Source organism: Hydra vulgaris, chromosome 01 (genome assembly GCF_038396675.1).
Source record: "Hydra vulgaris chromosome 01, alternate assembly HydraT2T_AEP".
Lineage (NCBI taxonomy): Eukaryota > Metazoa > Cnidaria > Hydrozoa > Anthoathecata > Hydridae > Hydra > Hydra vulgaris.
In genome coordinates, this window is record NC_088920.1 from 35,962,989 (window position 1) to 35,976,310 (window position 13,322).

Genomic DNA, 13,322 nt, shown 5'->3' on the forward strand with positions numbered 1-13,322 from the left:
GAGATTGAGGAAGGCAAAAGTTGTGGGCCTTAACATCTGCAGAGTCACTGACTCTAGAACCAAGCCAATCAGTGTGATGGTCAATAAATTCACCAACAACAACAAAAATGTCAGAAGGATAAAGAGCGGGCTTAGTTAATTTGATCAGAAATAACATCAAAGAGAGTGTAGTCTTGAGATGAAGGAGAGCGATATAGAACATTGTGAAAAGTGATAGAGTGAAGTGAAGCTAAACATAAGCACATAAAAGAATAGTCTGTGAATTCAAACCTAGTTTCCCAACAAATGAGTGAGTTTTTACGAATCTAAATGCTTAGGCAAAGCATTGATGTGACTATTGGAGTCTTTACGAATTAAAGAAAGATTTGAAATTTGAGTTCAGCTGTCTCATCACACGATAAAACAGCTGAGTTAAAATTTATCTCACAAAGATCATGTAGGTCTGGTGAACTTTGCAAGAGATAAGATTCAACAGAAGGAAATTTTTTCCTTCTATTGAGTCTTCCCTCTTGAGATAAGATTCAACAGAAGGAAATGTTTCAAAGATCACGAATATTAGTGATAGATAGAGTAGAAATCTTGGTCATTACAATGGTTTTCTGTGTTTTATAGTTTTTGATACTTTAGTCATTTTTTAAATTGACGAAAGAACTTGACTCAAAGCACTGATAGTACTCAGTACACTATCTAATAGTCCAAGCAGTTACCTCATTTCTATTATTAAACCCTAAGCCTTAACAAATGCTTCAAATGTAGCATCACCAGTATACACCAAAAGTACAAACAGGGACACCATCCATGCGCAAATGGCGCTGTTAGTACTCTAATATTTTACAGCTGTTGATAGAATTGGTCTTTCTGATAACTACGACTGAGTTAGGGATAACTGACTACCAGCCGGCCATAGAAACATAAAACTAAGTTTTAGAGCTGTACCCTCATTAAGAGTTAATAAAATGAGTTATAAAAACAGTCATAAAAACAGTCATAAAAATAGCTGTTGATAGAATTGGTATTTCTAAGAGCTACGACAGGGTTAGGGAAACCTGACTACCAGTTGGCGTAAGAACTATAAAACTGAGTTCTAGAGCTGTACCCTATTTAAGAGATAATTGAGTGAGTTGTTTAGTCATAAAAACAAAGAGACGAGCAAAACCCATGCAATGAATTAAGAAGATCCAGCATTCAATCTTTTAAACTGGAAATGTATTTTATAAATACATCTACGATTTGTTTATTTATAAATAATCAACTACAGATCTATCTCAGTTCTTCCTGTCTTTTGAAAACTTTTAGAGCGAATAATTTAAAATGAGTTATATAAATTATCTATCAAGTAACAAAATCTTAAATAAAAAACAATTCGGTTTCCAAATGCAACATTCAATCTAACAGGCAGCTTTAAAATTTTATAAATAACATAAATCACTCCTTTGAAAGTAAAAAAGATGTACTAGGAATCTTTATTGACTTATTTAAAGCGTTGGACACTGTAGATTATAAAATCTAAAAAGATGGAAAAATATGTAAGATTTTTATCTCCTTGGGACATCAAGGCTCTGGGACATCAATCTCTTTACCTAGATTTTTTAATGCTTTATATTTTTTCTATTATATGAGGGGATGGGCACGCATTGACTAAGGGTTGAGGCAGGTATTATTCAAAAAGAATTTTATTACAAATCAAATAAATTTTAGGAAAAAACGTAATAATGATAAATAGATTTCTCACTCAAAGACTTTTCAGGAATGCCTAATAATTAAACACGTGGTGGAATGTACGTTCATCGTCTCATTTAAATAGGGATAGGCGTAGTGGAGTATACATAAAGTTTTTACATTTTTTTTATTATAAATTTGTTTATAAGAAACAGGGAGAACATTACAGGAAATGGACATGCGTTGACTAAGGGTCGAGATATCATTATTATCATCATTATTATCATCTAGATAAATTTAACTAGTGGCATGTTTTTGCGTTTGATACAAAATTTTACTAAAAACTTTGTTGAAAAAAATTATTGGAAAGCTTGAGACAACAAAAGAAAATTGGCCCGGGGACAATAATACAACTAAAATATTGTTTGATATTATAAAATGTAATAAAAATTAGGATTTGAGATATTAAGATGACTTCGGCCTAAATGCCAAAGGGGTCTGAAAAAAAGTTCAAGATCAAAAAGTTTATCAGAATCTTACTCAGTCACAATAAGATTTAGCTAAGTTAAAGTGCAGCAGATCTTTGGTTCAAAAAGTATTTAAAAAGATAAATCTTAAACAATATTACAAGAAAATCTAAAAAATGTTATTTGGGGGAGAAGTTAAGGAAATTATATAAGCTAAAAATTCCCTTAAATTGGTCACGAAAAATAATTTAAGAAGACAATGACGCTTCCATGTAATTAATACTATTATTATTTAAGCTTTATTATATTTAGCAACTGTAACATAAAAATTAAAAAACTATTTTTTTTTTTTAGCTGTAACTGCTGTTGCGCTGTACGCTACACTGGAGCTGAAGTTAAAGCCGTTGTAAGTTACACTGGAGCTAAAAAAATTTAAACCTCTTCAAATAGTTAAATAGTACTATAAATAGTTTAAATTTCTGTTGGAATAGGAGCCAATTTTTATACTTGGGTTTATAGACAAAACTAAAACCTTGTACAGACATTAATATCTGTGTATATAATAGAACTGTGTAAAAGTTATTATTATTTTATTTGTGATTAATAGTAAAAAAGTTTTGCTAAACTGTTGAGCACAATTTTGGCTTCACAACGTTGGCTTCACAACGTTGGCTTCACAACGTTGGCTTCACAACGTTGGCTTCACAACGTTGGCTTCACAACGTTGGCTTCACAACGTTGGCTTCACAACGTTGGCTTCACAACGTTGGCTTCACAACGTTGGCTTCACAACGTTGGCTTCACAACGTTGGCTTCACAACGTTGGCTTCACAACGTTGGCTTCACAACGTTGGCTTCACAACGTTGGCTTCACAACGTTGGCTTCACAACGTTGGCTTCACAACGTTGGCTTCACAACGTTGGCTTCACAACGTTGGCTTCACAACGTTGGCTTCACAACGTTGGCTTCACAACGTTGGCTTCACAACGTTGGCTTCACAACGTTGGCTTCACAACGTTGGCTTCACAACGTTGGCTTCACAACGTTGGCTTCACAACGTTGGCTTCACAACGTTGGCTTCACAACGTTGGCTTCACAACGTTGGCTTCACAACGTTGGCTTCACAACGTTGGCTTCACAACGTTGGCTTCACAACGTTGGCTTCACAACGTTGGCTTCACAACGTTGGCTTCACAACGTTGGCTTCACAACGTTGGCTTCACAACGTTGGCTTCACAACGTTGGCTTCACAACGTTGGCTTCACAACGTTGGCTTCACAACGTTGGCTTCACAACGTTGGCTTCACAACGTTGGCTTCACAACGTTGGCTTCACAACGTTGGCTTCACAACGTTGGCTTCACAACGTTGGCTTCACAACGTTGGCTTCACAACGTTGGCTTCACAACGTTGGCTTTACAACGTTGGCTTCACAACGTTGGCTTCACAACGTTGGCTTCACAACGTTGGCTTCACAACGTTGGCTTCACAACGTTGGCTTCACAACGTTGGCTTCACAACGTTGGCTTCACAACGTTGGCTTCACAACGTTGGCTTTACAACGTTGGCTTCACAACGTTGGCTTCACAACGTTGGCTTCACAACGTTGGCTTCACAACGTTGGCTTCACAACGTTGGCTTCACAACGTTGGCTTCACAACGTTGGCTTCACAACGTTGGCTTCACAACGTTAGCTTCATAACGTTGGCTTCATAATGTCGGCTCTTTAATAAGCTAATTATAGAGTTTAAAAATAGAATGTAAACTATTTTCCTAAAGTACACTTTAACACGTTGGTTGACGAAATACTATTAATTTTATTTTAAAGTTTTACTGACTGTTTTCAGAGTAGTAAAGTTTTCCAAGTCTTGCAAATTTCTGAAAGGTCATCTTAAATAGCTCGAAGAGCTTAAGTACCAGTATGGCTAAGTAATGCAATAAATAAATGAAGATAAAGTATAAATAGACATGAATAGTATGAATGACATGCTATGCAAAAATGCTATATATGAATGATATTTAAAAAAAATATCTTTAAATTTATTATGAAAAAATTTAGTTTTGTATTTGCTTATTTTGTTTCTCACAGAAGAGGAATTTTTATAATAAAACAAACTCCTTTTTGGGCTATCACAAAAAAGTAATTGTTGTGATAATTAAACTAATGATAATTTCCTTGATAGTGCCAATAGTATTTTGCGTCACTGCAACATAATGCGACATAAGATCTTTTACAACGATATTTAGTTTATATTTAACGAATGCATTTTTAGGGTGAATCCTTCAAATTTTTTCCTGAACACTTCTATTATCAGCTATTGTAAAGCATCTTAATTTTGACTCAACAACAATCCAAATAGGCTTGACCCAACAAGATTTGGGTAACTTTGCTCAAGATACAAGTAACACCGTAATCTTGAACACTTTGAATAAAATTTAAAAAGTTTGAACATTATTCTTTAAACCTTCTTACAGTTCAATTTAAGTCGTTAATCAAAAATTGTTTGGATTTTTACTATTTTGCCGTAACTATTTTGTCAGTTAGGTTATCTGGTATATAAGTTTATATGGGTATATCTATATAAGGTTATTTGGTATATAAGTAATATAAGTAATTAACATCTTTTAAATTTCTGTAAAAACCTTTACATTTTGGATCGACGTCAATCAGATAAAATCTGCTTCGAAAATGAAGCAATTTCTTTATTATTTCATCAAACAAAAGATCTAATAAAAAACAAAAGACCCTTATTATATTTAACATTTTTCAAATTATTTATAAAAAATAAACTGTTTCATGCTTGAAAAACTTTTTGAACAAAAATTGAATTTTTATTAAAAAATTAAACAGCAACCTTAGAGTTTAAGCATTTGTTAAGTATTTTAAGCATCTTTAGGTTTTGTTAAGTATTTTAAACATCTCTAGGCTTTGAATTGTACAAAGAGAATTCCTGTATTTTGCGCGAATAAATGTGTTTAAAAAACATTTGTATCTATCTATATATAAGTGTCATTCGCTGAAATAGGAAACACAAATTTTATATGCTCATGGTAATTTTGGTTTTGGCTTTAGCTTTTATTTTTATTAATAACATCTTGCTCTGGGTGCCCGAAATGGTTGCATGTTGATATTTAATATAATAAATGCTTAGGTATCTGTTTATATTAAAAATATATTTTTAAATCATGATTAGACATCTTATTATGCAAGTTTAATAAAAAATTAGTCAAACACTGAAATGGTTTAGGGACTCTCTTTCTTGAAGCTGTCTAGATTACCCCACCATCAGAGTAATCTGGGTCTGCGTATATTGTGGGTGCCTCTGCTATAAAACTTTGCTGCTTATGAGAAGTTTTACATACATTCTATACGCAGCCATTTTTTATAGAGTATATATTCAAGATTTTCAATGAAAAACTTTTAAGATCTTTTAATTTCAAAAGAACCTTCATACATACACAGCACAAAATTAAAATTAAAAACTTCAAAAAGAAAAATTAAAAATTTAGAACTTTAGAACAGAGTCAATAATGCTTTACTAATGTGTTGTATAAAAAATATTTGCTTCTAAGAATCTTCACGTTTATGGCAACATTTATTTTTTGGAAAGGTAGCAGGTTTGCTTTTAGTAATTTTTTTTTTCTCTTTCTTTTTTTTTTTCGTTGTTCTATTAATGCTGCTATTTTTGCACATACATAAAGACATATGATTGACCCAGATCTTGGCTTTTGTAATCTTGGAGGTTTGAAGCAATGACGCTATCTAATGGTGGAAATGCATATGAAAAGTTTGGTGTTAGACAAATAGTATTAATATTGTTATCCATGGCTGCTTTTATGGTACAACATGTTAAATGATTATCATGACCATTATCAATTAAGAGTTTTGGTTTTCGACATTTGGCAACAAATATTATAAATTGCTCATAAGCCTTAATAAAAATGGTATTTATTTTTACATAACTTTAAATCATTTTCAATATCTTAATGATCAATCGAGATTTTATATTCAGCTTAAATAGATAAATAAAAAAAGTAAAGGAAAAAAAGTTAATAAGACTAGACAAAAAAATAATAGTTTAAGTTCAAAACCAGTTTTTAAACAAATATCCTTGCATCCATTTACTTGTTGTGCCGCAAAAACACATCCTGGTAGTCTATATTCTATTCATTTAGAATACAGATAACATAAAAAACAACAAATGGCGATAGAAATCTCTTATCATAATATAACATATTGTATACCATTATTATATTAATATTTTATTTTACTCAGATGTTGTTTTATTTAGTTAAGATGCCAAAACTTCTTCTTAAGTTATGTAAACTTTAAATATAGATGTTTAGTACAGCTAGAGTTAAAACAAATACGTAAATAGTTATAATGAATTCAATAGGTTTACAATGTTGAGTTCAATAGGTTTATAATATTGAATTCAACAGGTTTATAATGTTGAATTCAATAGGTTAATAATGTTGAATTTAATAGGTTAATAATGTTGAATTCAATAGGTTTATAATGCTGAATTCAATAGGTTTATAATGTTAAATTCAATAGGTTTATAATGTTGAATTTAACAGGCTTATAATGTTGATTTTATTAGGCTTATAGTGTTATTTACAAAACATTTTTGAATAACGACGTATGTTAATATTTTACATAAGTAGACCAACATTACCCCACCTAATTATATTTCAGATTTTAAACAAACCGTATGCTTTAATGTCTTAACGCTTGTGCAGTTATTGTGTAGTGGTTAGAGTTCTGGCTCAGTACCAAGATGTCTAAGGTTCGACGCCGGTTCTAGCTCAATAAGCAACATTGGTAGAGATGTACGCGTAAACTTCCTAGTTAAATGCTTTTTCGCGGTGCTAAGATCGCAAGCACTTCTGGGAGCACCTTATTAATGACAAAAAAAAGCTGCATTAACGTAAATACAATGTAATATAGATTTCAACTTTTAAACGTTTTTCATTTGCTTACGTCGATTTTATATATATTTTCTTATTGTTTCTAAATCGTTTGATTTTCTTATTTGTAAGGAAGTTTGAAAATGGAGAAAAAATATAACAAAAAAGTTTAACGGCATTGCTGAGTCATATTTTAAATTTAAATACTATGACAAAGTGCAAAAAAATAATATTTTTTATACATAAAACCATTCTAAATAAAGTAAAGGTGCCGATTGGGGAATACAATTTTTATTTTATGAAAAATATCATCTAAGAAAAAAAAACAATTAAACGTAATTTTATCAACACGTTATACTGAAAGTACTCTTTATAAGAGTTTCTTGTTTAAGACAATTAGAACAGTAAAAAAGTAGCTGTGATTCCTTACGGGCATTTGTTTTTAAAAATTACGTTTTAAATGTCTTCTAAACGTTTTTTAAACGTCTGTAAATGTTTTTCTGAACGTTTTTCTAAACGTTCTTTACGTAAGAATGTTTAGACGACGTTTAAAAAACATTTAAAATACATTTAGAATGTAACTTTTAAATACAAATGCCCATTGGGTTATAAAAAAATTACCAAGTTCATTTCTACATTTTTAGTCTTTTAATGAGGAATTTTTGAATTACCTAATGTGTAATAGACCAATAGTGTTCAGCTCCACAGAAGAAACAATGAAACGGAATATTTGAACTTATTTAAATCAAAAAAATGAGTATTGACCTTAGTTCATTAATGTGGAATACTCCCCTTCATGGTTTTCCACATTAGGACACTGCCTAGTTATAACTTACATGCCGTTAAACTAACAAAACGCAACTTTTAACAGATAAACTAACTATACAACATAATAAGGTTACATTTCTGCTTATCTCAAATAATGAACTTCGAAAATGTACACACAAAAATTAAGATTAGGGTTACGTGATCAATTAACTTAAAACGCCACTACGCATGATATTTTTTATTTTTATTTATTTTTCATTATTTTTGTTTTAGGTGCCCCAAGAAGACCTAACTGTCATATCGCAAAGCACCGCGGAAGATCATTTAACGAGTAAACTCATGCCTTCTTCCTTACCGATGGCGCGAAATATGCCCAGAGTTTGCTTCAAACCTTGGATCTCTTGTTTATAAATGAAGCGCTCTAACGACTTCGCCACGGCTAATATTCAGCTATTAGAAGGTAGACGCCTCTAACAGTTTCTGAAAAACACCAGTATTACACATTACGTTATTATTCTACAATCGTCATCTTTACTCTACAACTAATCAATATAAATTATACCCCAGCCGTTTAAAATATGTTATCATTGTTTAAGGTAAAGCTGAGTTTTATTCGTACCTAACAATAATATTTTAGGAAACTTACTTGATGAATAACTTTATTCAAGTTTAAATCTTTTTTTTTTTTTAATTTAAGATGGATTCTAATGCTGATAAATATGTTAAAAGCACAAAGTTTGATTTAAAACAGCACAGATTTAAAGTCTTAAATCTTTTTTGTTTGTTAAAAGTTTATATTAAAATTACTTTACTTCTTTTGTACAGTCATATTATGGAGAATTAGTTTTAAATCTGGTCTCTAAATTACATATGCTTTTAGACATGCACGCACGCACACAAACTAAATATAAAATGAAACTAAATTTTAGCTAAACTGCTTTAAACAAAGTTAAAGCAATTAATTTTTATTTAAGTGGGAAATTAATAAATTTCTAATATTGGAATAAATTTCTTAGTGGGCAGTGGACGTTTTAAGACGACTGACGGACGTTGAGTGGACGTCAAGACGTCTAACGGACATCTGTTAAATGGCTTAGGACGTCCGATGCCCGCTGGGTAAAGCCAGTTTTTACAGAAAAATAATCATAGGAGCATCCTAGATACGTTTTAGAAAATTTTAAACTGCCCATACTCACGAGAATTTTTTTTTTCTTTTCCTTTCCCATCGAAAAACAGACAAGTAGAAACTCACCTTTGTAATTATTTTTACTAGGTTTTTTTTTCTCACCTTTATAATTATTTTCACTAGGTTTGTATATGTAAGTAAAAATTATTTTGGGTATTTTTATTATTTTGGGTTTGTATATGTAAGTAAAAATTGTTGATAACAATTTGAAATGTAATGTGATTTTAGAATCGATTTGAAAGATGCGCCTAAACAAACAGCTCTACAATTTTATTTCCGCCTTCTTAGATTATAATTCGACGCAAATGTAAAGGTTATGTAAAGGTTAAACAGAGTGTTTAAAGACTTAAGTGAATAAACTGATGTTGCAAATCAGAAATGTTTCTGCTTGTAATTACTGAGACTAAATGAGACAAAAAAACATGAGAACTTTTATTAACCATGTACAAGACTACTACAAAAGACTCTCTAGCACTTCCATGCATTAACTAAACAAGCAAATAACTTCGTTTATTTGTCACAGAATTTTCACGCAAAATATAGCTTATACCTTTTTAAAATTTTTGACTTTAGTTTCTTTTCATGTAAACACGATTATAAAATTAAAAAAGAAATGGAAAATACTTTATCCTATATTTCCTAGTGATGTCGTATGGCGTCATAGATTTCAAATAGCAAATAAAAGCATGATGCGAACTATGTAGATGAAATCGTTATGATTTTGTGTAAAGTTAGTTTTTAAAAACAAACTTTCTATAAAAATACAGTTATCTTCTCCTTTGGCAATATGCAAACTATCACTTCCATTAATAGTATTCGTATTGCTTTTTTTTCTATTTGAAGTTTTTGACGCCATACAGTTCAGTGTGATTTACAAGGTTCAAAGTTCATTGTGATTTACAAGGTTCAAAAATCAAAACGCAGTGGCGGATCCAGCTTTTTTTGGAGTTTGAAATAGAGAACTTCCAGACATGGAGCAAAGTGCAAACATCTATAAGTTTATAGTTATGTCAAATAAGAATGCATTTTTATCAGTGTTCTTCTGGTAGTTTAGACTATTTTTATAGTGCAATAACATTATTCTTAAAGTATTTTTATTAAACAAATAGCGAATAGTAATTTTTTAAACTTCGGTTGCGAAATTAACAAACATTTGTTTTTAAAACTTTGAACACTAAAAGATATTCTATGAAATTTAAAAATTATTGATGAAAATAAATTGAGTAAAGAAAAATAAAAGATATATTGTAAACATGAAAACGTAGTAAACATATGACGTGTTGAATACGTCTATAATATGTTTTAATACGTATTAATACGTTATAAAACGTTTAAAATACGTTGTGTTTAATGGGATTGTTGCTTTCATCTTTATAGCACATTGAACGCATTCTTTTGAAAAGCATTGATGCTTTGCAAAAAATTGCGTTGACAAAATCCCTAAAAATTCATGTCCCTCTCCTCTCTCCTCGCCTCCTCTTAAAAGTAGCTTTTTATATATGGTTTGTAAAACGAGGTTTGATGATCGAACAAAACAACGTCTTTATCGTGCGTCAGCCATCAATTTTGATTGTATGATTGTACTTTGTATATATTAGCATACAGGTACTTAACAGAGATAATTACTTTAACAGAGAAGTAAAAAAGTGTTCCACGGAAGAAATTAAAACAAACAAAGTATTTATAAAATCTATAATAAAAAATTTAATAACTAAGTAGTTTGATAAATTTATATAATCCAGCATTACTTGGACACCTAATAATAATTAATAAATAATTAGCAGTATTATTTATTGAGGTCATTCAATTAATAATTGATTGCTTTGAAATTAGATATATACTTTTTATAAGTTTGTAACAAACTAAAAAAAGTATATACATATATATATAACCTAAATAATATTTTAAAGAAAAATAAAAAACATAAAAATAAAAAAACAATATTTTAAAATATTCTTTAAAAGCAAAATACAATAAAGTTCTCAACCAATGCTGTTTAAGTAAATAAAATCTTTAATCTTCCCAAGTCATAAAAAATTTATTTTTTTCGCGTTTTATTTTTTTTTTCAAAATCTTTTGCAAAGAGAAAAAATAAATTTATTCGTACTAATTTACACCATCTGAATTCAAAGTAAACAATGATTTATTCATACGTCACGCGTTCAAATAAACTACTCGCTGTGAACAACTTCTTATAGTCTTTAACGTTACGCTTTGATTAGATAAACATTAACTGCGATATTTCGAAACGGCAGATTTTTTGTAAAATAAAAACGTTGTAAAGATTGTCATAAGAATTTTATTTTAAACGAATAAAGCCGTTTTTTTTTATAGTTTATTTTTTTAAATATGGGTTCTGAAAGAATAAATTGTATTGCAGTTGATGATGGTGAATTAAGTAAACACGTTTTTGATTGGTACATGAAGAACTACCACAAAGACAACGATACAATAATATTTGTACATGTAAACCAAATGCCGCAACTTCCAGCAATGGGTCTTCTTGCTGGTCAAGTTGCAAAAACAAAGCATCATGATGAACTAATTGAAGAATATATTCGACGAGGAAAGCATGTGTTTGATTTGTACAAAAAGTTTTGCGACGAACAACAAATTCGTTACGAAGTTGTTTTGGAGGACTGCTTTGATGCACCTGGACAAAAAATATGTGAGGTGGCAAAAAAATATAATTCAAAAGCCCTAATCATTGGTCAACGTGGTTTAGGTGCTTTTAGTAGATTTTTACTTGGAAGCACTAGTAATTATGTTATACATCATTCGAGTATTCCGGTAGTCGTTATCCCTCCATCGAAAAAAGAAAACGAAAAGCATTAAAATATTTGTTCAAGCGTGCATAATTTACAAAACATATACTTTTTTTTTTGTTTTTGTTTTTTTGTTTTGCTTTTTTATCTCAAATAAAATTTAAAACTTCTAGTAACAGAATGTTTGTTCTACGATGTTCATAGAAGGTCTAGATTTGCCACTATTTCTAAATAACAAAAATTATCTATTATTAAAAGGAATTAATATTGCTGAAATTTTGTAGGGTAAGTTGGCAGATGTTGGGCATTAGAACCAAAACAATCATATCGTCATTAATTTTTAACAAACTATCAATTCACGCTTAAATTAATGCAACTGCCAGGCGGGCAGTTGGCCATCGGTCAGTAATCTAAATATTTATAATAATAACGTTTTTTACGTCACCATACAATGAATTTTGACATATAATAAAAAACGTGTTTTTAACTTATAACTGTGAAAAAATGAACCATATCACTGCTTAATCGGGGATTCCAAGTCGCCCATAATAACTAAATACAAAACATAATAACTAAATAAATACATAGTTATAAATGATTTATATTTTTGTAACAAAACAAACAAAAGAGTATTTTTGTACCGCAAAAAAAACTTGGGCATGAATTTATTGATGCAATAATAATTTGTACAATTTGCTCATAATTTAATTCAAAGATAGTACAATATACTCTAACTTAAAAACCTAAATGGCTGTTCAATAAAAAATTTGTTGCCGTATTTCTTAGAAATTCTGAATAAAAAATAATCTCCTTCAACAGGCCAACAACTACTATTTATGTTGCAAGTTTCTAAAACCAGAAAAGAAAGTTAAGGAGCAGGAAAACGATAAAGGATTTGAAAAACTGTAAATCAAACAAGATGTTTGAGAAAAGTAACGCTAATAAAAGTTTTTAAGCAAGAAAGAACAACTCAGTATACGAGTTTGACGTTAAATGATGTAATTGACGTTAAAGTCACATAAAAATGTTTTCAATAGTTGAAAGAAGAGATAATTGCTCACTTGAGCTATCATTTTTTTATTTCTACAAATACTATCATGGTTGTGGTTAAAAAAAGAAAGAAAAAAAAAAAAAAAGAAAGAACGTAACCTTATGACATTGTTGCAAAGGCTCAATCTTGATAGTTGTTCTGTTTTAACGACATTTACAATAAACTTTGTCTAAAAGAGAAAGAGCATCATAAAGAGAAGCAGCCTAAAAAGGGCTTATAAGAAGTTTAAAAATAAAGAATGGTATCAGAATTGATCAGAAATTTATTTTCGTTTCACAAACTAGTAAAATAAAAACAACTATAGCAAAAAAAAAGCTGATGGAATGTTAATTGAACTAAAAAGAGTATTTACATACTTGTCACATAGTTTAACTTTTTTGAATAAGCCACTCAGCTATTTAAAAAAACCTTGTTCGAATGGTTAACTTTAAAAGTTTAAAACAATTAAGATAAACCTAGAAAAAATAAGATAAAGTTTCTAACTACATCATAAACAACCATTGATAGTTTGATTG

The 13,322-nt window shown here is 30.1% G+C and overlaps 1 protein-coding gene across 1 annotated transcript; it reads left to right on the top strand.

Annotated features, from left to right (window-relative positions):
* The first annotated feature begins 11,340 nt into the window (after positions 1-11,340).
* Positions 11,341-11,826, top strand: LOC100207137 (uncharacterized). Its single transcript, XM_065786682.1, has one exon. It carries the CDS (start codon positions 11,341-11,343, stop codon positions 11,824-11,826), a length of 486 nt encoding a protein of 161 aa, XP_065642754.1.
* Positions 11,827-13,322: the final 1,496 nt, after the last annotated feature.

Excerpts from the sequence above, each read along its gene's own strand:
- LOC100207137 (XM_065786682.1), top strand. The coding sequence starts at position 11,341 with ATGGGTTCTGAAAGAATAAATTGTATTGCAGTTGATGATGGTGAATTA.